At 42.7% G+C, this 26650-nt stretch overlaps 1 protein-coding gene across 2 annotated transcripts in view; it reads right to left on the reverse strand.

Moving 5' to 3' along the window:
• Nucleotides 1-2117: 2117 nt before the first annotated feature.
• The window catches only part of ANXA4 (annexin A4), a 132511-nt gene continuing 107978 nt past the window's right edge, over nt 2118-26650 (reverse strand). For both annotated transcript variants that reach the window (XM_075346161.1, XM_075346162.1), the window contains exons 11-13: nt 17647-17705; nt 3833-3955; nt 2118-2346 (exon numbers count right to left, since the gene is read on the reverse strand). In XM_075346161.1, the coding sequence (XP_075202276.1) occupies nt 2287-2346; nt 3833-3955; nt 17647-17705 (242 nt within the window). In that variant the 3' untranslated portion in view covers nt 2118-2286. The remainder of the gene's footprint in view (nt 2347-3832; nt 3956-17646; nt 17706-26650) is intronic.

The following is a 26650-nucleotide window of genomic DNA, read 5'->3' on the forward strand; positions in this document are numbered from 1 at the left end:
AGACAAAATATTCACCAGAGTCTCCAAATGGAAAAGTGTATTGGGTGGTAATGCTTCACACCTCCACATAATGACTCTTAGGGTATGTGCCCTCGATTAGGACTCACTGTGTTCTGCATGGAGCGGGTTCTGACCTGCGAGGCCGCCCGTCTCCTCCGCAGGAGACCGCAGCTGTCAGTACCCACAATCAGGCTTCAGGGCGCTGCGGTCTCTCGTTTGTGTTCACCCTACGGAGGAGCATGCGATTATGCAGCAAACAATTGACATGCTTCGGTCTAGAAAGAAGATCCGCAGGTCAGGGTTTGCTGCGGAAAAAAGAATCACATTGGGCACGGGATTTCTAGAAATCCATCCACTGCTTGTACTTACAACGCAGTGTTTTGGATGCAGCTGAACCATGCTACAGCCAACATGCTGCAAACACTGATCGTGGACGGCTGGGCACGCACCCTTACAGGGGATTTCCCAGATAGATGGCGGCAGAGGGGGATTAAGGTTAGTAGATGTTTCCATGTGAAGATGCTGGATAACGTTCTGCTTCTCTTTGAATATTGTTTGGCTGATGGACTCGGTGGTTTTCCTAGGACAAGGAATGTCCGTGTGTAAGAAAAACTGCGACTGACTGTAAATAACAGATTCCATTATTAACTACAATAAATAAGAGATGCTACAAGAAATACAGCGCTATCTGCAGGCCCAGGACAGGGCCTCTACTGCGCTATCTGCAGGCCCAGGACAGGTCTCTACTGCGCTATCTGCAGGCCCAGGACAGGTCTCTACTGCGCTATCTGCAGACCCAGGACAGGTCCTCTACTGCGCTATCTGCAGACCCAGGACAGGTCCTCTACTGCGCTATCTGCAGGCCCAGGACAGGGCTCTACTGCGCTATCTGCAGGCCCAGGACAGGTCCTCTACTGCGCTATCTGCAGGCCCAGGACAGGTCCTCTACTGCGCTATCTGCAGGCCCAGGACAGGTCCTCTACTGCGCTATCTGCAGGCCCAGGACAGCGCAGAAGAGCCCTATCTGCAGGCCCAGGACAGCGCAGAAGAGCCCTATCTGCAGGCCCAGGACAGGTCCTCTACTGCGCTATCTGCAGGCCCAGGACAGGTCCTCTACTGCGCTATCTGCAGGCCCAGGACAGGTCCTCTACTGCGCTATCTGCAGGCCCAGGACAGGTCCTCTACTGCGCTATCTGCAGGCCCAGGACAGGGTTCTTCTGCGCTATCTGCAGGCCCAGGACAGGGTTCTTCTGCGCTATCTGCAGGCCCAGGACAGGGTTCTTCTGCGCTATCTGCAGGCCCAGGACAGGGTTCTTCTGCGCTATCTGCAGGCCCAGGACAGCGCAGAAGAGCCCTATCTGCAGGCCCAGGACAGGTCCTCTACTGCGCTATCTGCAGGCCCAGGACAGGTCCTCTACTGCGCTATCTGCAGGCCCAGGACAGGTCCTCTACTGCGCTATCTGCAGGCCCAGGACAGGGTTCTTCTGCGCTATCTGCAGGCCCAGGACAGGGTTCTTCTGCGCTATCTGCAGGCCCAGGACAGGGTTCTTCTGCGCTATCTGCAGGCCCAGGACAGGGTTCTTCTGCGCTATCTGCAGGCCCAGGACAGGGTTCTTCTGCGCTATCTGCAGGCCCAGGACAGGGTTCTTCTGCGCTATCTGCAGGCACAGGACAGGGCTCTTCTGCGCTATCTGCAGGCCCAGGACAGGGCTCTTCTGCGCACTGTGGAGTTTGCTAATAGGCGCACGTTCTACTGAGAGAAGCCGAAAATGTACAAGTAATAAAAACGTTTATGGTAGCCATAGTGTGGGCCCCTAGAGGCAATTTCCCTGGTAGGCCCCCGGCACCCCAGTCCGACCCTGAGAACAGGTATCTTCCAAGTGTTGATGTGAGAACGCTCGAGAGTAGAAAGATTAAGGTTCTAAAAGCAGAGTTAATGCGTTTTTAGCCATTTGCCGATTGCATTACTTTATGATGGAGGGAATAAAGTATTAAAAGAACAGTGGACAACATCTTCTGTTGAGTAACTACTTATGCGGCCTAGTCATTATATACAATGAAATGTGAATAGTTGTGGATCTTAAGTGTCAGGAAATAACAAATCCTCACATCAGCAGTAAATGTAAAAATGTATATTTAATTAATCAGTATACTGTAAGTGATATATTGGAATCGTAAAAAAAAAAAAGAAGTTATTTTTCCAGAGAGCAATTTACGATTGTTAAGCACAAGACATATGATCTCCTAGACTCCGAAGAGGGCATTTTGGGAATACTGCAGATTTATTCAGTCTTCCCCTCCACATAGTTTCAGGAGAACCTTCCTGTAATCTCCAGAACAGTCCCCCTGGAAAGCAAAGTGAAATGTCAGAACATCATGCTCTACAAACAATGGAAAAACAACCAGGTGCGTCTCTAATAGTTCTATCAATGTCTCTACTTTCTCTCCATTCTTCTAGTAACCTCTTCTCACATCATTCTTCTAGCCTTTACTTCTGCCATAGACCTGTGGAGAAGCACTTTACCCTTTTCAAAACTTCTCTTGTGCTGCACTTTTACTTAATGCTTTGCCTTGGATGAGCAGACTTGGGGCACAACTAGGAGTTTATCAAGGATATTAAACCACCGTGTGTAGCCGATCAGCTTGTATGTAGCCAGTCTTGATGCCCATTTAGACCGACCAACCAAGCATCATTAATATGATCGTTCTGCATGCGTCGAATATCATCATTATTGGCAGCATATTTTCTAATTAAACTATGAACAATCCAATCACCAAAAAATGGGTGTTTTGTTCATTCGTTGGATAGCTGAACGTTTACAGTAGCCAACAATTGAAGAACACATGTATTAATGAACACATTTCTGAATTTATCAGAGAGTCTCAATGGGTCTTAAAGCTTGCCACACAAAAAGCTGCCAATCTTTGATAGCAGACAGTGCCATTTCTGCCATTAAAGGGAATTAAATCAGCAGGATTTTTATATATAAAGTAAAGCCAGTGCTATACTGACGCTAGGATGCTGAATGGAAGCATATCTTTTGTTCTGAGATTGGATATTTTATTTCAGAAATATGTGCAAGTAAAGTTCCAGCAATGCCCAACTATTTGATTGACAGGTGCAACAGGAAGGGAATATGTAAGTTGGGTCTTCTTATCTTTCCCTGCCCCGGTCTACCTGCATGGCCTTCTCCCCCTGTTGCAATCGTTAATTCCGGCTCAGGTAGACAGCAAAACCTGACCCACATATTCCCTTCCTGTTGCACATGTCAATCAAATAACAGTGCATTGCTGGAACTTTACTTGCACATATTTCTGAAATAAAATATCCAATCTCACAACAAAATGTATGCTTACATTCAGCCTCCTAGCACCAGTATAGCACTGGCTTTACTTTATAGATTAAAATCCTGCTGGTTGGTTCCCTTTAACATACAGCAAAGCGGGTCGTTGCATATGAGTGAACTTTATGGAATAGCAATGGAGGCCAGTGAAATCTCTGAGAAAGCAGCATTTACATGAATAGGTGGTTGAGCCCGATTCTACGGGGGTAAAAACATTCCTATTAAAGGAGGTTTTTGTATTGGTGGGAACATTCAACTGGACTTGTTCAGGGCCGTGATTTAGGTCCTGTTGGTATGTCTAGTAAAGGTATCACTCATAACATAGTTTTGTCATTCTTGGGACATAGAATTTCGATAGATTTTTCTGGCTAACACGGTGCCACAATATTACCTTGTATTTCTCATTGTAGTAATTGTATGAAAACCGACTAGAAGCTTCAAGCTGCGATCAATATAGTATTGATTGTGTCACGGTGATGAGGACTCACCTTGATAAAAGAGTGCAGGGACTTTCCATACAACTTCTTGAACTCTGAGCGGATTTCCAACATGTCAATTTCACAGCGAGAGACCATTACTCTGATCAGTGTGTCGTCATCAGTGCCCAGACCCTGAGATGGGAGAACATGTATGGAATGATTATTACATATTCATCAGGGTACATACTGTAGCTTGCATAATGAACATAATAGCACTTGTATGTAGTAAGTTTAGACTTACCAAAATATGAATGGGTTTTTAAAAACATTTTAGAAATAAACTGGTTATGGAACATTTTGCACAGTTTTCCTTACAAATAACGCAGTAGTATTATCAGATACGTTTATTCTGATTTCCACAGCATAGATTCAGGAATAGATCTTCATGTTATTGTACTTCTGTCAATTATTTTTAAAAATCTGTATACATGCAATTAGTGATTGGTTGCACCTGTAACATCTGCTTACGCTGCTTTCAGACATCCGGTTTTTGCAGTGCGGCTCAAAAACCTATGCAATGGATGCGGCGAAAAAAACGGATCCGTTGCATAAGTTTTTCCTTGTGGCCCGTCCGTTTTTTGACGGATGCAGCCTGATACGGAGCATGCGCAGTGCAAAAAAACGCATTCTGCATCCATAGGCCTGCATTATAAATCGCGGCGCGATGCGGTTTTTTCGCTGCACAAAAAAAAGTGTCAGACAACGTTCCATCCGGCTGCCGCATGGGCTAAATATGCCGCATCCGGCAAAAAGCGGACGCAATGCAAGGCCATGCGGCACAATACGGCGCTAATGCAAGTCTATGCGGGAAAAAATGCAACCGGCGGCAAAAAAACCCCCCACAAACTGTTGCCTTTTTTTGCAGAGCGCCGTATTGTGCCGCTCAGCAAAAACCAGATGTGTGACAGCAGCCTTAGGAGTCCAGGACACTCACAGTGGCACAGAAGCCATGCTGGAATTTGAGAAAATCACTGACAGTATTTACACTGACAAGCAAAAAGGCTCGCTATGCAAGACTCCATTGCTGAACAAAGCATGTACAAGCACGTTTACGTTTTGCGCAACATCATTTAGACAAGTCTATGAAATACTAGGTGAATATTGTCTGGTCAGAGGAGACCAAAACGGACCTCTTTGGATGCCATATTACACACCATATTAGGAGGCCAAAAGGCAAAATCAACGCAAAACACCATACCAACAATGAAGTTTGGAGGTGGGAAAAATGTTGTGGGGCTGATTTTCAGCCTACAGCACTAGCAATCATCATAACTGAAGGACGGACAAATGGACAAGTGTTCTGAGACATTCTTGATAAGAGTCTGCTGTCATTACTATAGAGATGATGGATGATGATGATGATGATGATGATGATGAATGATGATGATTGGGATTCTGATCTGGCTTATATATCCTGAGTCATATTGCAAAGGATTGTCAAAAATCCACTTGTGACTTTTAGGATCGCTACTTCCAATAGGTGGCGCTGTGCTAGAGTTTGTCTCCTTTACTGGAGAGACAATTTGAATATTTCCCAGAGGGGCATTGCAGCTATAAGTCCCCTTACCTGGCAGCCAGACTGGCTTGCAAAGTCTCCTTAAGGAGAATAGTGTTCCCCCGTGGAATTTTAGGGGCATTGCAGCTATAAGTCCCCTTACCTGGCAGCCAGACTGGCTTGCAAAGTCTCCTTAAGGAGAATAGTGTTCCCCCGTGGTCCCCACATAGCTTTCTCATGAGCCAGATCAGACACCCCCATACTTTGCACTGACGAGGGGCAAGCACCCCGAAACACCGTGTCTGCAAATTGGGATTCTGATCTGGCTTATATATCCTGAGTCATATTGCAAAGGATTGTCAAAAATCCACTTGTGACTTTTAGGATCGCTACTTCCAATAGGTGGCGCTGTGCTAGAGTTTGTCTCCTTTACTGGAGAGACAATTTGAATATTTCCCAGAGGGGCATTGCAGCTATAAGTCCCCTTACCTGGCAGCCAGACTGGCTTGCAAAGTCTCCTTAAGGAGAATAGTGTTCCCCCGTGGAATTTTAGGGGCATTGCAGCTATAAGTCCCCTTACCTGGCAGCCAGACTGGCTTGCAAAGTCTCCTTAAGGAGAATAGTGTTCCCCCGTGGTCCCCACATAGCTTTCTCATGAGCCAGATCAGACACCCCCATACTTTGCACTGACGAGGGGCAAGCACCCCGAAACACCGTGTCTGCAAATTGGGATTCTGATCTGGCTTATATATCCTGAGTCATATTGCAAAGGATTGTCAAAAATCCACTTGTGACTTTTAGGATCGCTACTTCCAATAGGTGGCGCTGTGCTAGAGTTTGTCTCCTTTACTGGAGAGACAATTTGAATATTTCCCAGAGGGGCATTGCAGCTATAAGTCCCCTTACCTGGCAGCCAGACTGGCTTGCAAAGTCTCCTTAAGGAGAATAGTGTTCCCCCGTGGAATTTTAGGGGCATTGCAGCTATAAGTCCCCTTACCTGGCAGCCAGACTGGCTTGCAAAGTCTCCTTAAGGAGAATAGTGTTCCCCCGTGGTCCCCACATAGCTTTCTCATGAGCCAGATCAGACACCCCCATACTTTGCACTGACGAGGGGCAAGCACCCCGAAACACCGTGTCTGCAAATTGGGATTCTGATCTGGCTTATATATCCTGAGTCATATTGCAAAGGATTGTCAAAAATCCACTTGTGACTTTTAGGATCGCTACTTCCAATAGGTGGCGCTGTGCTAGAGTTTGTCTCCTTTACTGGAGAGACAATTTGAATATTTCCCAGAGGGGCATTGCAGCTATAAGTCCCCTTACCTGGCAGCCAGACTGGCTTGCAAAGTCTCCTTAAGGAGAATAGTGTTCCCCCGTGGAATTTTAGGGGCATTGCAGCTATAAGTCCCCTTACCTGGCAGCCAGACTGGCTTGCAAAGTCTCCTTAAGGAGAATAGTGTTCCCCCGTGGTCCCCACATAGCTTTCTCATGAGCCAGATCAGACACCCCCATACTTTGCACTGACGAGGGGCAAGCACCCCGAAACACCGTGTCTGCAAATTGGGATTCTGATCTGGCTTATATATCCTGAGTCATATTGCAAAGGATTGTCAAAAATCCACTTGTGACTTTTAGGATCGCTACTTCCAATAGGTGGCGCTGTGCTAGAGTTTGTCTCCTTTACTGGAGAGACAATTTGAATATTTCCCAGAGGGGCATTGCAGCTATAAGTCCCCTTACCTGGCAGCCAGACTGGCTTGCAAAGTCTCCTTAAGGAGAATAGTGTTCCCCCGTGGAATTTTAGGGGCATTGCAGCTATAAGTCCCCTTACCTGGCAGCCAGACTGGCTTGCAAAGTCTCCTTAAGGAGAATAGTGTTCCCCCGTGGTCCCCACATAGCTTTCTCATGAGCCAGATCAGACACCCCCATACTTTGCACTGACGAGGGGCAAGCACCCCGAAACACCGTGTCTGCAAATTGGGATTCTGATCTGGCTTATATATCCTGAGTCATATTGCAAAGGATTGTCAAAAATCCACTTGTGACTTTTAGGATCGCTACTTCCAATAGGTGGCGCTGTGCTAGAGTTTGTCTCCTTTACTGGAGAGACAATTTGATGATTATTTCAGCAAGACAATGATCCCAAACATACAGCCAATGAAACGCTCAATTGGTTTCAGAGGAACAAAATAAAGCCACTACAATGGCTGAGCCAATCACCTGACCGGAATCCAATACAAAATTTATGGAAGGAACTAAAGCGCAGAGTTCATAGAAGGAGCCCACAGATCCTGCAGGATATGAAGACTGCTTGTGTGAAGAATGGGCCAAAATCACACCTTAACAATGCATGCCACTAGTTTCTCCATACAGGAGGCGTCTTGTAGCTGTCAACACCTACAAAAGGCATTTGTACAAACTATTAAATAAAGTTCAGTAAGCGTGTTCAATACTTATTCCCCCCCCATGTCATTTTTCATTATTACACATCACTAAACTTATGGACATCAATTGTTTAACTTTATTTGCCTGTGTGGATTGGATGGGTTGTTACAGATATCTGATGAGAAATTCATGTCAATAGCATTTTTAGAAATAGATTTAGGTAGAAGTTTGATGACATTTGCATTATTTTCTTTTACGTCTTCACTTTTCGCACGAATCTGTCAGCAGGTTATTGCTAGCCCACCTGAGAGCAGAGCAATATTGATTCCTGCAGTATAGTTACTTACTGGGCTGCTTATTGTGCTTTTGATAAAATCCCTGTTTTATGTGCTGCATATCTACCAGTTCTCTGAATGCTGAGCCCTGTATAACCCCACCCACCAATAATTGAATAGGCAGAAAGCTGCCTAAGGCTATGTGCGCACGTTGCGTCGGAGTACCTGCAGTTTATTCTGCACGGTTTTCATTCCCTTGGTTTTTGACCAAATTGCTTTTGACCATTTTTTAGCGCTAAAAATGCATGCGTATTTACCGCGATTTAAGTGCGTTTTCAGCGCTTTTTACCTGCGTTTTCACCTGCGTTTCTGCAGATGCGTTTTGTAGATCAAGACACTGAGAAATAAAGTTGAAATAGTCAAAAAGAATGAAAAAAGAAAAAAAAAGTATAAAATTAACTTTTAATAAAACTATATGGAAAATTATCAATTTTAATGAAATAATAGTGGTTATGCACATTTTAACAGAAAAATAGGTAAAGTTTATTATTTTTTAACATTTAAATGTTCGGTTATTGTGTGTGTGTGTAAAGGAACATTAGAACCCATTATTTTTTGGCCAGAAAAGCATGCGTTTTATGCGTTTTTGGAGCCAAAAACGCAGTGGAAAAGCAGGTAAAAAAAGCATGAAAAACGCAGGAATTGTGCTTTTGGTTGCATTTTGCCATTTCTCATTGACTCCAATGTTAAGGAAACGCTGCAGAAATGGCAAAAACAACTGACATGCTGCTTCTTTTTCAGCATGGTTTTTGACCACAAATATGCAAATTAAACGCTGCAGAAAAAAAAGCAAAGTGCAGACAGGATTTCTGCTTTTCCCATAGAGTTTGCTGGTAAACAAAAACGCATGCGTTTTAGCGCAAAAACGCTGCTGCCAAAAACGCTGCAGAAACGCGGGAAAAAACGCAACGTGCGAACATAGCCATAGTGTACACAGAAAGATACCAAATCAGTGGAGGAGGAAGGGGGAAAGTTGTGTAGAGCTCATGAATATGTAAGATTACATTGCTGTAGGTTTACTAGTCCTCGAATGATAAAGTCACTAGTTTTGATAATCTCTTGCTGATAAAGTAAAGTTAGCAGCTCAGTAAGTGACACATCGCTGGAATCAGTCTGTCTCTACATTATGCTGCCCTCAGAGTAAGTGGTAAAGCCTGGTGGCAGATTCTCTTTAAATCTTGCTGCGGCAGACTCAAAATTCTACCAGGTTGTTGTGTATTTACTAAATATTTTAGGCATCAATTCTGATCTAAAGAGATGAAATCTGCAATAAACCCACATTTAGTCAGTTCGCATTCTGAATGATAGTTTGCTCAATAACATTTAACGCTATAATACCCAATCAGCACTTCAGAAAAAGTTAGGATTCTCCATAGGATAGGTAATAACTGATTAATCCATGGGAGGAAATCTGCAGCAATCGGCAGAACGGGGCACTTTTCATTAGAATGGAGGGGCAGCATGCACGGATGACTGTGGGCAGGGGCGTAACTACAATAGATGCAGGGGTTGCAATCGCCCTGGAGTCTAGGTGGACGAAAAGTCCCCTTGGCCTATATAAAACAACCAAAGCTTCTAAAGACTTGCAATAATTGGGGGTCTTGTTAAAGCACCGATGCAAAATCAAGTCTGTGGGACTGTAGCCAATACTGGCAGCCCCAGACTAAATGCAAGAGTTTCAGTGTAAATGCTTGACCGCTACTGTCATGATAGGTATGGGGAAGTACCAAGCGAGTGGCGAAGGTAAGTGAAGGGGACCCCTGTGTCTAGGGAAGAGGGGAGGGGGAGAATTGTGACCCATTGACCAAACCTATAGCTGATCCCGGGGGTTCCTCACCACCCTAGACAGGTACAGAACCTATGCGCCAAGCCGGATACCTGACCCTAGGTATCCCTAGTGCTGGGCCCTTAATAGTGAACGGGTGGGATGAGCTCTTCGTCAATCCCACTAAATGCTAAAGGAAGACACAAGGAAGACACACGGGAGAAACAGCATGAACTACTTATCCACAGATGACTCAGGCAGGAGTTCAGCAAAGCTTTAGCAACAATACCACAGATTACAAGCCACCTGCTTGCAACCAGAGCTAGCATGAACTGAATAATATCACCAGCACCAGTCCAGGGAAGAAGGGAATATTTAAGGACCAAGAGAATACTGATGATCAGCTGGTGAGTGGAAGGCGAGCTCCTGCTGGGTCCAAAAGGGGGGGGGAAAGAGATGAATCCTGCAGGAAAGCTACCTATACCAATGAATACTGACAGCAGGAACAATGGAAAGTCAGGGAGAATTTTGCACAGCCAAACGCTGCGACCTTCTATTGCCAGAGACCACATGACTGTCATTCATAACACTACCTGGGATAATCGTGCCCCGCTCTGCCCCCCAATTAAATAAGTGGTTCCAATTCATGTTTATACTGGTGTGACACTAGATCCATACAGGAGATACTTTAACATATGAGAAGCGAAAGTGTTAAAAAGAGTTAATACATTAATAAATCAGATCCACTGGAAATATTCAATTAAAATCAGTTTTATTTTTTGCTCATTGATAGAGTTTAATGGAAATCGAAATCTTCTATTCAAATTTCTGCACCGCCCGTCACACTTCTGTATCTACACCAGGTAATTTCTCATCCATTATTCGCCTCTCCGTGCATCTCGCTTTCTCTTTAACTCTCCACCTGCGCTGAGCAGACAGCAGCGCTGTAATGAATGCCAAGCAGAGCTGCCGCTTCTCCGCTCATTTGTCACTTGTGGTTCAGCTTCACTGGAGCTTAAAAGAGCAAATCCTTCAGAAAGTGCGAAAAATACCCCGGCCTTACCAGGAGACTGTGCCAGACCGTGCATCCCTCCTGGGAGAAGTCGGCAAAGTGACATATGACCGACAAAAAAAGTATTACCGGCATTTATTTTTATCCAGTCATATTCCGCGAGCCCCATCCTAACCTTTACCGAAAACTTCACACATCTAATTTATTCTAGAACTTAATAGGTGACGCTCATTAATATTTATAACCACAAAATAAGTCAGGTACTCTAAATAAGCATTCATTATGTCACTGTTAGGTCTCTACAGTGTCAGTCACATTCATAAAAGCCTTGCCCTGTTACTCTCGCCTTCACAGATGCTCACAGCCCCCATAATATGCTCCGATCACTGTGGCAAGGTGGGACAGCTTCAGAAAGAAAATAAATTGCATGGCACCCATTACAAGGTGTGGGGCAAGTAATGATTTCTAAAAGGGTGCTGAGGAGCAAGTGTATTGCATGGCCTATAAGACTACTTACACTGGCATGTAACTCTCCGCAAGGAGAAACTTCCCTTCACCAAGACCACTAGTCAGCGGTCTCTCACCTACTGAAATCAGATCCTGCTTTAGGGCCCCTTCACACAGCCATGATCCCGATATGTATGAAGCAGTTTTTATATGTAGTGGAATCACGAACATGTGTACCGCCCCGCGCTCTGCTACTGCCGAGCCGCTCGGATCCGGGCTCGTTGGTGGGTGGCTCGAGCGCCACCGGACCCGGGGTCACTTCGCTCTGAAAGGGTGCTGGCGCTACTTAGGGGGGTGGTAGGTAGGTGTACGGCCGGAGCCGTGTTTGAGTTCGTGACGCCACCCACGGGTTGTGGTGAAGGTGTAGGGTGTAGACACCACCGCTGCAGTTACGGGGCACCCGGGGGAGATGGTTATGCAGCAAGATGTTAACCCCTCCGTGGGCAGGGATGATGGCCCCGGGACCCGTTGGGGAGAAGTAGCTGGGCGGTGCGCGGCCGGATGGCACTGTTGTACTCACTGTTATTGACACACACAAGTCTCTGGTAAACGAAGTTGATTGTGGTCGGTGCCCGCAGCCGACTGCGTCTAGTCTCCCACCCAGTTCGGTGGTCTTGGCCTTTCTTCTGCACCGTGTAGTGTATGTGCAGACTGCCTGCGCTTCAGCGACGGGAGTCCACTCCCTGGCTGTGTATATGTTGGGAGAGCCAGTTTGCCCGCATATGCTGGGATCTCTTTGCCTGTGCGGTGGCTTTCTATCCCCCTCGGTGGGCTGTTGTCTTCAGTCGGGACTTGGGTGGGAAAGGACCTATAGTCCAGACCGCAATCAGTCAATTAACTCAGTCCAGTGGATTCTGGACCTCGTTTCAGGGTCTGAGTACCCCCCTGTGTGCTCCAGTTTCCAGTCGGTTCCCTGGGTCAGTACCAGCGGGCCACTACCCTGTCCCGGTCTACCACGGTTCCACTGAGCCGTCTTCCCGGCTCCTGCAGGCTAGGCCACAGTCTGCCTCCTAGCCAGGGTACCAGGGCTCCGACTCCGGCACCTGTCAGTCTGTCACAGGCCTGACCTCCTCCACTGCACTCTCAGACCAGACTGTCAGACTGCTCTACTCCACTCAGACTGCACTGTGTTTTCCTGCCTCAGGCCCTCTGAACTCATCGGTGGGCCTGGCTCCGCCCCCCCCTGGTGTGTCCATCAAGCACTGAGGGAGGTGACTAGGGTTTTATGGTTTGGCTGGTGTTACCTAGTGAGGGACTGGTGTTGTGTGGGGCGCGATCTGTGACTACCTGGCTAGTCCAGGGCGTCACATATGCAGACCCATAAAATCAAATCAATATCAGCGATTACTCACGGTCAGAGTGTCCATGAGTGTCGTGCACGTAAACAAGTCAGTTTTTCTCAGGCAGCCCGGGTGTCACAAGGACCACCCAGTGAAACACGCTTCTTTGAAATAAAATTATTTTCTATACTCCCCCCGTCTCCAGCTCTGCTGTCTTCGGCACTGTTGTCACTTGCTTCAGGGTCCGCTCACTATGCTCATGAGTATTCACTGCACCATGGATCTAGAAGCAAGTGTGACCGCAGCGCCGGAGACATCAGAACCACAGACAGCAGTGGCGTGAACAGGAAAGTATAAAGTTCCTGCTCTGTGTGATATGACAGATAGCTCACGGAGAACACACGTGTCAAAATCACGGCAAACAGAGGGCCATCAGCCCCTTCAACACATCCGTGAAAAAAGTGTGTATATTTCACTGACGTGTGAAAGAGGCCTTACACTGATGAAGAGTTATACCCTAAAACACTACTGCAAATGTAGATTTCCGGTTTGGCTTCTTATTCCATCATATGAAAGGGCTTGTTAAAGGGATACTATTGACTTTTTAGGATTCAATATGTGCCGCCAGAGATTAAAGTCTTCTTCCTTCTGAAGAGGCTATTTGCAAACTGGATGTTGTTGGCACGCGAGAGTAGTGTTGAGCGGACCTGAACTGTAAAAATCAGGATTCGCGCGGTTTCAGCGTTCGACCCGGGAGATTATATATATATATATATATATATATATATATATATATATATATATATATATATATATATATATATATATATATATATATATATATATATATATATATATATATATATATATATATATATATATATATATATATATATATATATATATATATATATATATATATATATATCTATATCTATATATCTATATCTATATCTATATCTATATATATCTATCTATCTATAGTAACGATCAGCGATGTCACAGCAGGGGCCAGGTCACTGCTTAGTGTCACACACACACACACACACACACACACACACACAGAGAGAGATCGCTGATTAGGTCACTGGTAGGTCACGAAACCTGTGACTCAGCAGTGACCTCGCTATGTGATAAGTGCCCCTTAGCCCATTCCTCATGAGCAATGGCCCCTAGTACAACAATATTCTTGAACTGTAAAGAGAGGTCCACAAAGCTTAATGAAGGGGTAATCGATTGTGTCAATGATTTTATTTGTATAGCGCCAACATATTCCATATCACTTTTTTATGGTCTTTATAATTAAGCAGGGACATGTATAGACTAAGTAACAGATAGTTCCCCAGTTACAGGAGGAGTGATGACCCTGCTCACAAGCTACAATCTGTAAGAAATAGTGGGGGACACAATAGGCAGAACATGCTTTTTCTGTACGATCCAGCCATCATTAGATTAAAGAAGGGTTTTCATGTAAAGCTGCATGCAGGGTCGGAGTTGGGGCTGAGAAACACCAAGACCTGCAGATAACACATTTAACAGGTTAACAATTGTTAACTTGGTAAATACTGGTGGCAAACTCACAGCGACATTTAATCTGCACAGGGGTGCACCATTTTAAGCGCCGATGACGTGATTGTGGGTCACCCATGAGTTGATATAACAGCAGAGTGCGCTGACTACCTCCGTGCTTGTCATCACAGCGCTCTCTTGAAACCTGCCTTGACCGGGCTTCAAAGGAGATTGTGATTTTCACTATATGCAGCGATGCTAGGGTATTACTGTACATAGCACAAGCGATCATTAGGTTATAGTCTGTTAAGAACAAAAAAACCACTTTTGCCATTCAGGCAGAGTTGTCAAAGTTATAAGTGTCATACAATCACTGTTGATTGATTAGCCTTACAAATGTTAAATGATGTTAGAGCACCATTTAGTGGCTTATTTCTGTAGCATTCATTAAGTTCTCTGTGGGAGTGTCCTATTGTATTATGGGAAATTTCCTAGGCATTGTGGGTGATGGCATCCATTTCAGGAGTTAATTCACCACAGGAGGACGTGTGCTGTTCTGTCTCCTAGCACTCTCCTTGATAAAAAGCCCACTATCCTTACAAAAGCATATCTGGTAAGGGATTACTGCTGCTGTTCAAATCTCTTGTTGAACGGTATAGTTGTGAATATATAGGGAGATTATGCCAGGCAGAAATTCACATGTGTGCAGTCTCCATTTTGTAGAGCACTTCCTCTGTACAATGTAATGTAATACCAGTACGCATTGTGTGCTCTATACTTACTAGAGATATTTATGTTCCTTCAGGTTTTACCACATTCACATACTCTTACGCACCATGTGCACTGTTAACCAATAAATAAGTTTAGACTACAGAGCAACAGCCTGCTTTTTATGGAAGATAGAAGAAGGTTTATGCTGTATCAGATTGCATACTGTGCAAACGTGCATGAAGACAGAACACACAACAAAAGTTCTAATTCACCCCTTTACTCGAGAAATTGCAACAGATTATAAAAAAAAATAAAATAAATAAAAAAAATTAAACTTGGATTGCATAACGGGCCACTAATAATAAAATGGAACAAAACATTTTAGTGAAAATAAAGATATAAAAATCTCACTAAAATGCTTTTTTTTATATTTACATAATTTTTTTTCTTACTAATATATTTTGTTCCATTTTTTCTTCTTATTAGCCCTTTACAAAAGTTAAAAACTTGGATCGGATAATTTATTGTGTAACTTCTCCTGTGTGGCCCCAACAATACCTTACATGTAACTCAGGAAGTACTTTTCAGGTATAATGCAAAGCTGAGAAGGGAAGGAATGCAAATTTCGGTGAAATGGTTTGTGGGGGCCATGTCACTTTGGCAGAGCCTCTGGAGGTGCTAAAACAGGAACCCTCCAGAAGTGACCCCATTTTACAAACTGCACCCCTCAATGATTTCATGTAGGAGTGCAGTGCAGTGAGCATATTGATATCGCAAGTGTGCCACAAAAGGTTATACTTCTGGGCAGTGCTGGGAAAAAATAAATAAATAAATAATAAAAAAAAAAAAAATAGTAAAATATATTATATTATATATATATATATATATATATATATATATATATATATATATATATATATATATATATATATATATATATATATATATATATATATATATATATATATATATATATATATATATATATTTTTTTACACACACACACACACACACACACTTATGAATACATATACACACACTGTATTTATATTCTAGTTATTTTATTTTAAATTCTTTCTTCACTGCCAATAGCATAAAATTCTGTGGCACACCTACGGTGTCAATGTGCTCACTCGTTCCCTAGATGAATTCATTGAGGGGTGTAGTTTATAAAAATGGGGTTACTTATGGGGGAGAAGGCGCCCAAACAGTTTTCCACCACATATTTGTTATGGGTGATAAATTGTACTGTCCATTTTCTCCATTTACTATTATGCAAATGAAAAATGTGGGGCTAGAGCAAGGTTTTTGTGAGAAAAATTAACATTTTGATTTTTTCCTTCCACATTTCTTTAATTCCTATGATGCACCTAAAAAAGTTTAAACTTCTTCAAATGTGGTTTTGAGTACTATGAGGGGGTGCAGCTTTTCAAATTGTGTCACTTTTGGGTATTTTTTGTCACGTAAACCTCTCAAAGTCACTTCAAATGTGATATTGTCAAAAAAAAAATGTTTTATAAATTGTTTGAAAAATGAAAAATTTGCTGATAAATGGTTAACATGTCTAACTTCCTAACCGAAAAAAAAAATGTTTCTCAATTATTCTGATGTAAAATTTACATGATAAATGTTATTTATTAATGATTGCGAGACTATTTGGTTTAAGGACAGAAAAATTTAAACAATTTAAAAATTGCAAATGTTTCATACATTTTCGAAGTTTTTCATAAATAAAATGCCCAAATCATATCGACCAAAATTTTACCACTAACAAGAAATACAACAGGTCATAAAGAAAAAAAAAAAAAAAAAGAAAAAAAAACAAAACACACAACACACACACACAAACACACAAACAAACACACAACACACACACAACACACAACACAAACACACACAACACACAACACAAACACACACAACACACAACACAAACACACACACACGTTGAGGCATTCCAGAGTTATAACCTCTAAGTGACGCTGGTCAGAATTGTAAAATTTAGCCAGGTCAGGAAAGGGAGCACAGGCTTTGGCGGTAAGGGGTGAACTGTCCTGCTTACTGGCTACAAAGGGTAAAAAAAACAAAAAAACAAAAAATGTGGATATAAAAAAGCGCATATAGGGTCTTACCAGGATAACCACAGTAAGGGTTAATGAAAACCACTCACCTGAGATGGTTGTGTGACACACAACCAGTATTAAAGCATGTATCAGCTGCTGCAGACTACACGTGCCAAAGGCAGAAGCAAGAAAAAAATAAGAATGAAAAGTGGAAAAACGTCCGCGCTGCTGTGCCAATAAAGAGTTAATTCTAAATAAGCGCAAAGCAGGGTGGTTTATTCTACGCGTTTCGGAGATAACCCCTCTCTATCAGGAAATCCACCAAAAATGGTCGATGATTTCCTGATGAAGGAGAGGGGTTATCTCCGAAACACGTAAAATAAACTACCTTGCATTGCTCTCATTTGGAATTAACTCTTTATTGGCATAGCAGCAGATGTTATTCCACTTTTTATCCTTTTTTTTTTTTCTTTCTTACTGGCTAAAAAGGCTTAGAAGGCATAACGTCCATTACTTGTGACTATGGAATTCAATAACTTGTTTTACATTACCAGTTGCAAGACTCCCAGAATTTACCTTTCTTATAATACTAAGGAAGAAGAACCTGTATCGTCTGCACCGCGCCGCAGTCATAGTTTATCATCATTTATGGTTCTGTATAGTGTATAAGGGGAGGATAATCCCTAGAGGAATTGTTATTGATCTCATCTATGGATTTGTTAGCTGCAATATAAGCTTTCATTTACCCGAGAACAACTCACCTTCATGGATTTATATAATCTCTCAGCAAAGTAAGTGGGTTTACTTCTGATACATTTTACTGCAAAATAAAAAATGCCATAAGTTAGAAGCACAAATACTCGGTAAGGTTGGGAAATACACGGTTATCCATAGCCACCATACAAATGCCTCTTCTATGGGCTTAATACACCAAGAAATGGGACTGAATAATAGGATAAAGTGGAGAACGTTATTTTACAGTTACATAATGCGCTGTGAAGTCACAGAAAAGAAAAAATAAAGCAGTTAGGAAAAAAGGTTTGTTACACATTGTATTGTCCAGTAAGGCATTAATATCCACAGTGATGCCACAGGACTGGTGCTATGGAAAAAGTGAACAGGAGTAGTTACAGTGATAAAGCAAATTGCAGTGATCACTGGGCTTTGTATTCCTGTCTTGTGACACTATAAAAGGATGATGCACAAAGTGACGTCCTAGAACATAGACTATAAACCCAATAGTAATTGAAAAGGTTTGCCAAATAGTTATGTCATGGTGCACAGAATTATATATTAATATATATTATCTCATCTTTAGGACACATCTCACTGTGCATTCTAGAATATTGGATATAAGGCTGTGTCCGCACTTCGCGTCGTCCTACTTGCAGTGCAAAACGCACCCTCTGGCAGGAATTGATTTTGCCAAAGTTGCTTTTGACCACAAAATAGCGCTAAAAACGCATGCATATTTACCGCATTTTAGGGGCGTTTTTTGCGTTTTACATGCTTTTCCATTGCGTTTTGAAAGGTGTGTTTTGAACATAAAGACACTGCTAAATAAAGTTTAAACAAACAGAATGAAAAAAGGGGGAAAAAAAAAAACCCCCAAAGACATATATAAATATTTAAATGATAAAAGAAAAAATAGTTATATTTCATAGAATTATAGCGGTTTTATACTATTTAGCGGTAAAATAGCATTACATTTATATTTTTCATTAATTTAATTGTCACACTATGTGTGTGTGTGTGTAAAGGGACATATTCTATTTTGACGTCAGAAAAGCATGCATTTATGTAGTCCAAAACGCAGTGTTTCTGCAGCAAAAAAGCAGGTTAAACGCTAGAATTTTGAGGTTTGTTGCTTTTTGCTACTTCTCATGGATTTCAATGTTAGCAAAACGCAGCCCAAATGGCAAAAACAATGGACATGCTGCTTCTTTGAACGCATGGTGTTTGCCACAAATTATGCAAATTAAACCCAAGCTCCTCTTGTCATCACCATCGTCCTTCCCAGCTCCGTGAGGATGACGCGTCCTATATCATCCACACAGAGTCCTCCATTGCGCTCTTGTACTTGTCTCTGCCCAGTTGAGGACAGAGCAAAGTATTTAAGTGTGCATGTTTGAGTGTTCTTTAAGCTTTCCCCATGCATTATAGTACTTTGCGCAGGACAGATAAAAGGTGCGCATGTGCAGGAGCACAATGGAGGACTCTGTGTGGATGACGTAAGACAAGTCATCCAGATAGAGCTGGGAAGGAGTACGGCAATGGAAGAAAGACAGGAGGCGCCGGACCATGACTAGCGACACCCATCAGACCAGACCGCCCTGCAGGTGAGTACAATAAAAAATTTTTTTATGCTATACAGAGCGGCTTGGGCTCTTATATACAGCGTTCTAGAATACGGTATATAAGGGCTGACTGGTGGTGGTCGCAGCTTCAAGGGGGTCAAATCTGGTGACCAGTTCCCAGTTCCCTTTAAAAGGGGGCTCGCCCATTATTACATAATGGGAAGGAGTCTTGCGAGGATCATTTGCATATTCCCAGTGCCTTCTGGGATAAGTGAAGAGTCACCGCGAGCTCAAGGAGAACCGGGTTTTGGCCGTTACAGCCGGAAGGAAGACTTCTGAAAGCCAGGGAAGGAGTCTTGCGAGGATCATTTGCATATTCCCAGTGCCTTCTGGGATAAGTGAAGAGTCACCGCGAGCTCAAGGAGAACCGGGTTTTGGCCGTTACAGCCGGAAGGAAGACTTCTGAAAGCCAGGGAAGGAGTCTTGCGAGGATCATTTGCATATTCCCAGTGCCTTCTGGGATAAGTGAAGAGTCACCGCGAGCTCAAGGAGAACCGGGTTTTGGCCGTTACAGCCGGAAGGAAGACTTCTGAAAGCCAGGGAAGGAGTCTTGCGAGGATCATTTGCATATTCCCAGTGCCTTCTGGGATAAGTGAAGAGTCACCGCGAGCTCAAGGAGAACCGGGTTTTGGCCGTTACAGCCGGAAGGAAGACTTCTGAAAGCCGCGCGCCTAGCGGCGCGCGAATTTTAGCCTGTCTTCTTCATTGTGAGCGTGAGTGAGCAAAGTGTGAGCAAAAGTAAGTGTGAATAGAATTGTTTGTATTTAGTTGTTTAATTACTTAACATTTGTTTAGTGCTATCCCCATTAGAAAATGTGCTCCACTATTGCTAGTGCGATCCAGTGTACATCTTGTCTCATGTATGCAGTCCTTGAAAAGCCGTTCGAGGGTGCATACTGTTGTTCGAGATGTGCGCAAGTTGCACGTTTGGAAGCCCAGATACTGGATCTAAATGAGCAGCTGGCAACTCTGAGATGCATTAGCAATATGGAAAGGAGTGTGCTGCTCACTGAGCAGCAGCTTGCTGGGTCAGATGTGAGGGAGGATCGTAGTAGGGAGCGGCAGGACGGTGAGGTAGGTAGCTGGGTGACAGTTAGAAAGGGGGGTAAAGGGAAAAGTGCTAGGGAGGCTAGTCCTGAACTGACACACCCCAATAGGTTTGCAAACTTGGCAGATGAGGGGGATGTCATTACAGGGGTAGCATTGCTGCAGCAAGGCATGACCTCTGAACGCCAGAGGAGTGTCTGCTCCAGTAAGGGGGGGAATAGGAGTGCAGGGCAGGCAAGACAGGTACTGGTAGTGGGGGACTCAATTATTAGGGGGACAGATAGGGCAATCTGTCACAAAGACAGGGATCGCCGAACAGTGTGTTGTCTTCCTGGCGCTCGAGTTCGGCACATCGCTGATCGGGTTGACAGATTACTGGGAGGGGCTGGGGAGGACCCAGCGGTCATTGTACATATTGGCACAAATGACAAAGTTAGAGGTAGGTGGAAGGTCCTTAAAGATGATTTCAGGGAATTAGGTTGTAAGCTTAAAGCATGGACCTCAAAGGTGGTATTTTCGGAAATACTACCTGTGCCACGAGCCACACCAGAGAGGCAAAGAGAGATCAGGGAGGTTAACAGGTGGCTCAAGAATTGGTGTAGGAAAGAGGGTTTTGGGTTCCTGGAGAATTGGGCCGACTTTTCAGTTGGCTACAGATTCTATGCTAGGGATGGGCTGCATCTTAATGGGGAGGGTGCAGCTCTGCTGGGGCAGAAAATGGCTAGAAGGTTGGAGGAGTGTTTAAACTAGGAATGGGGGGCGAGGGTATTCACTTTATAGAAGGGGAATGTAGTGCAGATAGTGACCAGGGCACAAGTAATGAAATTGGGGGTGGTACGGGGGGAAGGGTTAGGACAGTCAATACAGTAAGCAGGAATATAGGTACAGAGTCATACGTAACGTGCATGTACACTAATGCCCGAAGCCTCACAAATAAGGTGGAGGAATTAGAATTAATATTGTTGGAAGAAAATTATGATATAGTGGGGATATCAGAGACATGGCTGGATGAGAGCTATGACTGGGCTGTTAATTTACAGGGTTATAGCCTATTCAGGAATGACCGTACAAATAAGCGAGGGGGAGGTGTGTGTCTATATGTAAAATCATCCTTAAAACCCATCCTGCGTGACAACATATGTGAGGGTACTGAGAATGTAGAGTCCCTATGGGTGGAGATAAGGGGGGGGAGAGTGAATAATAAAATACTGATAGGGGTGTGTTATAAGACGCCGAATATTATGGAAGAGGTAGAGAATCTCCTCATAAAGCAAATTGATAAAGCAGCGAGTCTCGGAGAGGTAATTATTATGGGGGACTTTAACTATCCTGATATAAATTGGGGAACAGAAACTTGCAGTTCCAGCAAAGGAAATAGATTTTTGATAACAATGAAAGATAATTACCTTTCACAAATGGTACAGGACCCCACAAGAGGGGGAGCACTACTAGACCTTGTACTAACCAATAGGCCAGACCGCATATCAAATATACAAGTTGGGGGTTACTTGGGGAATAGTGATCACAAAATAATAAGTTTTCATGTATTCTTTAGTAAGATGTATAGTAGAGTGGCTACAAGGACACTAAACTTCAGGAAAGCAAATTTTAAACGGTTGAGAGATGATCTTAGTGCAATAAACTGGGATGATGTACTAAGTAATAAAAGTACACAAAGCAAATGGGAGACTTTTATGAGCATCCTGAATAGGGCTTGTGCAGAAAATATACCCTATGGGAACAAACATGCTAGAAATAGGAGGAAACCCCTATGGCTAAATAGAGCTGTAAGGGAAGCAATAAAAGAAAAACAGAAAGCCTTAAAAGAATTAAAGAGGGTAGGTAGTGATGAGGCATTATATAATTATAGAAAATTAAATAAAATATGTAAAAAGCAAATTAAGTTAGCTAAGTATGAGACAGAGAAACTCATTGCGAGAGAAAGTAAAAATAATCCTAAAATATTCTTTAACTACATAAACAGTAAAAAACTGAAAAGCGATAGTGTTGGCCCCCTTAAAAATAGTCTTGGTGAAATGGTGGAAGGGGATGAGGGTAAAGCCAACCTGCTGAATGACTTTTTTTCTACGGTTTTTATACAAGAAAATGCCATGGCAGATGACATGACCAGTGATGCCATAAATTCACCCTTGAATATTACCTGCTTAACCCAGCAGGAAGTACGCCGCCGCCTCGAAATCACTAAGGTTGACAAATCTCCGGGCCCGGATGGCATACACCCCAGAGTACTACAGGAATTGAGTTCTGTGATAGATAGACCATTATTTTTAATCTTCTCAGATTCCTTAATAACAGGGTCGGTACCGCAGGACTGGCGCATAGCAAATGTGGTGCCAATATTCAAAAAGGGGACAAAAACTGAGCCGGGAAATTATAGGCCGGTAAGTTTAACCTCTACGGTTGGTAAAATCCTTGAGGGTTTCTTGAGAGATGCTATACTGGAGTATCTCAAGAAAAATAACCTTATGACAGAGTATCAACATGGGTTTATGAGGGATCGATCCTGTCAAACTAATTTGATCAGCTTCTATGAAGAGGTAAGTTCAAGCCTGGACCAGGGAAATGCAGTGGACGTTGTGTATATGGACTTTTCAAAAGCTTTTGATACGGTGCCACACAAAAGGTTGGTACATAAAATGAGAATAATGGGGATAGGGGAAAATATGTGTAACTGGGTTAAAAACTGGCTCAGTGATAGGAAACAAAGGGTGGTTATTAATGGTACGTACTCGGACTGGGTCTCAGTTCATAGTGGGGTACCACAGGGGTCAGTATTGGGCCCGCTTCTTTTCAACATATTTATAAATGACCTTGTTGGGGGCATGCGGAGTAGAATTTCAATATTTGCAGATGATACTAAACTCTGCAGGGTAATCAATACAGAGGAGGATAATTTTATATTACAGGGAGATTTATGTAAATTGGAGGATTGGGCTGAGAAGTGGCAATTGAAGTTTAATGTAGATAAATGTAAGGTCATGCACTTGGGTAGAGGAAATAACATTTATGATTATGTACTTAATTGTAGAACACTGGGTAAAACAGACACAGAAAAAGACTTGGGTGTATGGGTGGATGGTAAACTTCACTTTAGTGGACAGTGTCAGGCAGCTGCTGCCAGGGCTAATAAAATAATGGGATGTATTAAAAGAGGTATAAGTGTTCATGAAAAAAATATAGTTCTACCTCTGTACAAGTCACTAGTGCGACCGCACTTAGAATACTGTGTACAATTCTGGTCACCGATATATAAGAAGGACATAGCTGAACTGGAGAGGGTGCAAAGAAGAGCGACCAAGATTATTAGAGGAATGGGGGGGCTGCAATACGAAGACAGGTTATTAAACTTGGGGTTATTTAGTCTGGAAAAACGAAGGCTTAGGGGAGATCTAATCACAATGTATAAATATATGAGGGGACAGTACAGAGACCTTTCCAAAGATCTATTTACACCTAGGCCTGCGACTGGAACACGGGGGCATCCGCTACGTCTTGAGGAAAGAAGGTTTAATCATAATCACAGACGAGGATTCTTTACTGTACGAGCAGTGAGACTATGGAACTCTCTGCCACATGATGTTGTAATGAGTGATTCACTACTAACATTTAAGCAGAGCCTGGATGCCTTTCTTGAAAAATTTAATATAACCAGTTATGTATATTAGAATTTATGACAGGGTATTGATCCAGGGAACTAGTCTGATTGCCGGATGTGGAGTCAGGAAGGAAATTTTTTCCCCATTGGAACTTGTTTGCCACATTGGGGTTTTTTGCCTTCCTCTGGATCAACATGTTAGGCTACGGGTTGAACTAGATGGACTTAGAGTCTCCCTTCAACCTTAAAAAACTATGAAACTATGAAACTATGAAACTATATCACATTCTCTGTATAAATCAATTCACATGCCATAAACAAAAAAAAACAAACCCAGTAAAGAGCTATGGACTTTCAGTCCATCTAAGGCTATATGTGCACACTGAGTATTTGGTTGCAGAAATTTCTGCACAAGAACGACATCTCTTGGCAGAAAACAAAAACCTAGCATTTTTTTGCAGGCGTTTTTCCATGCATTCTGGGGTAAAAAAAACACAAATCAAAAAAAAAAAAAACACGCTAAAAGAATTGACATGCTGCATATTTATTTCTGCACCAAATCTGAAAAGGGGAGAAAAAAAAAACAAAAAAACAAACGCAACATGTGCAAACAACATCAGGATTCTCACGGATTTTGCTGGCATAAGAATTTGCATGCAGCTTTGTGACGAAACTGGAAAAAAAACAAAACGCTACACACTGTGTGCACACGACCTAAGGAGCTAAATGATACTGGTCACATGTGCAGTCATTCTCCCTAAGGCTATGTGCGCACTTTGCCTTTTTACCTGCTTTTCCGCAGCATTTTTAACTGCACCTTTTTAATGCCAAAATGCATGCGTTTTGATTTTCAAGCAAAGGTCTATGGGAATTTGGGCTTTCTTGTGCGCACAATGCTGTTAAAAACGCAGCGTTTTAGTTGCAGAAAATTTGGCAAAAACTCAGCATTTAAAGAAGCAACATGTCAATTGTTTTTGACATTTTGGCAGCATTTTGCCAACATTAGAGTCAATGAGAATGATCAAAACGCATCCTAAATCAAAATACTAGCGTTTTACATGCTTTTTTGACAAATTAAATGCGTGCGTTTTTGACAATATAATAAGGGCATGATATGTCCCTTTACACACACACACACACACACACACACACACACACACACACACACACACACACACACACACACTCCAACAATTAAATTATTGAAAATCCATAATTTAACACATAAATATTAACAGTTATTTTAATAAAATAACCCATTTTGTGTATGATTTTAATCATGATATTTGTTATCATTTTTTTCATAGTGTTTGAATGTTTAACCTTTATTTAGTAGTGTATTTGTCTTCAAAATGCATCTGACTTTAAGCAATGAAAAAGCATGTAAAACGCTGTAAAGACGTGGCCAAAACGTGCAAAAAACGCAAGCGTATTTATAGCGTTTTTGTGGTCAAAACCAAATTTAACAAAGACCATTTCTGCCAGAGGATGCGTTTAGAACTGGAACTACCTCAACGCAAAGTGCGCACACAGCCTAAAGCCTAGTGTCTACATAAGCCATTGTTCACTACAGAACATCCAATAGAGATGGCATCCTATCCCATTTCCTATTTCTATTGGCGCTTAGGCTAAGTTCACACACGGCATCTTCGTGCATCTTTGGTGAGTTTTTGAGATCACAAAGATGCATCTAAGGCTATGTGCGCAAAGTGTGCTTTTCGCGGCATTCTTCGGGTGCGTTTTTGGGCTCAAAACTGCATGACTTTGCTTCCCCAGCAATATCTGACTTTTAATTTTTGCTGTCCGCACACAACGTTTTTTTTTTATGCTGCGTTTAGCTTCATAAAAAAAATAAAAAAAAAAAAAAAAGGGACATGTCAATAATTCTTTCCTGCGTTTTCCCCCCATGCAATGCATTGGAAAAACGCAGAGATCAAAAACGCAGCAAAACGCAGCCAGAAACGCTCCAATACGTGGTAAAAATGCATGCGTTTTTTACCGGTGCGTTTTTGCCGCAGGTGCATTTTTATGCGTTTTTGTACATCTTTAGCATGCAAAAACACACAAAAACTCAGCGTCAAAAAAACGCAGCGTGTGCACATATTTTGCTGTCCACACTGGGCATCTTTTGTTGGCTGCGTTTTTGAAGATGCAGCATGTCAATTAATTGTCTTTTTACAGCGTTTTGAGCCTTCCAGTCAATAGATTTGACTTAAAAACGCATTGGGCAAAATGTTGTAAAAACGCAGTGCATTTTTGATGCACCCAAGATGCACTGGCAAATAGATGCCACGTGTGAACATAGCCTAACTATGCAGACACCAGGCTTTAATGCACATGTGTGACCAGTATCATCAGGCTCCTCAAATAGAGCTTCACATCACTATACACTTTGACCACCAGGTGGTGCCATATAATTAAATAAGATGGACATGGCTCTTTACTGGTGTAGGACCTGGAGCCTTCTTTGTCCACACACCAGTAAAGCTATACGGATATCTACGTAAAACTAAACTCTATAGGTCCCCTCATACAGACTAATATTAGCTGAATCCGCCAATATTGTCAGGGTCAGCCGATGGGCTACTGTGTATGAGGGCACTGTCCAACTGGATACGTGCAGTCGACATCTCTCCCAACCATTAATTTCAGACTGCAAATCACATTGTTCTCCCTGAATTAAGCCATCAGCTGATATGTTGGGCGGGCACTTTCTCAGAGCGCACAGGAGCACTCAGCTGAGAA

Source organism: Anomaloglossus baeobatrachus, chromosome 4 (genome assembly GCF_048569485.1).
Source record: "Anomaloglossus baeobatrachus isolate aAnoBae1 chromosome 4, aAnoBae1.hap1, whole genome shotgun sequence".
In the NCBI taxonomy this organism is placed as follows: Eukaryota; Metazoa; Chordata; class Amphibia; order Anura; family Aromobatidae; genus Anomaloglossus; species Anomaloglossus baeobatrachus.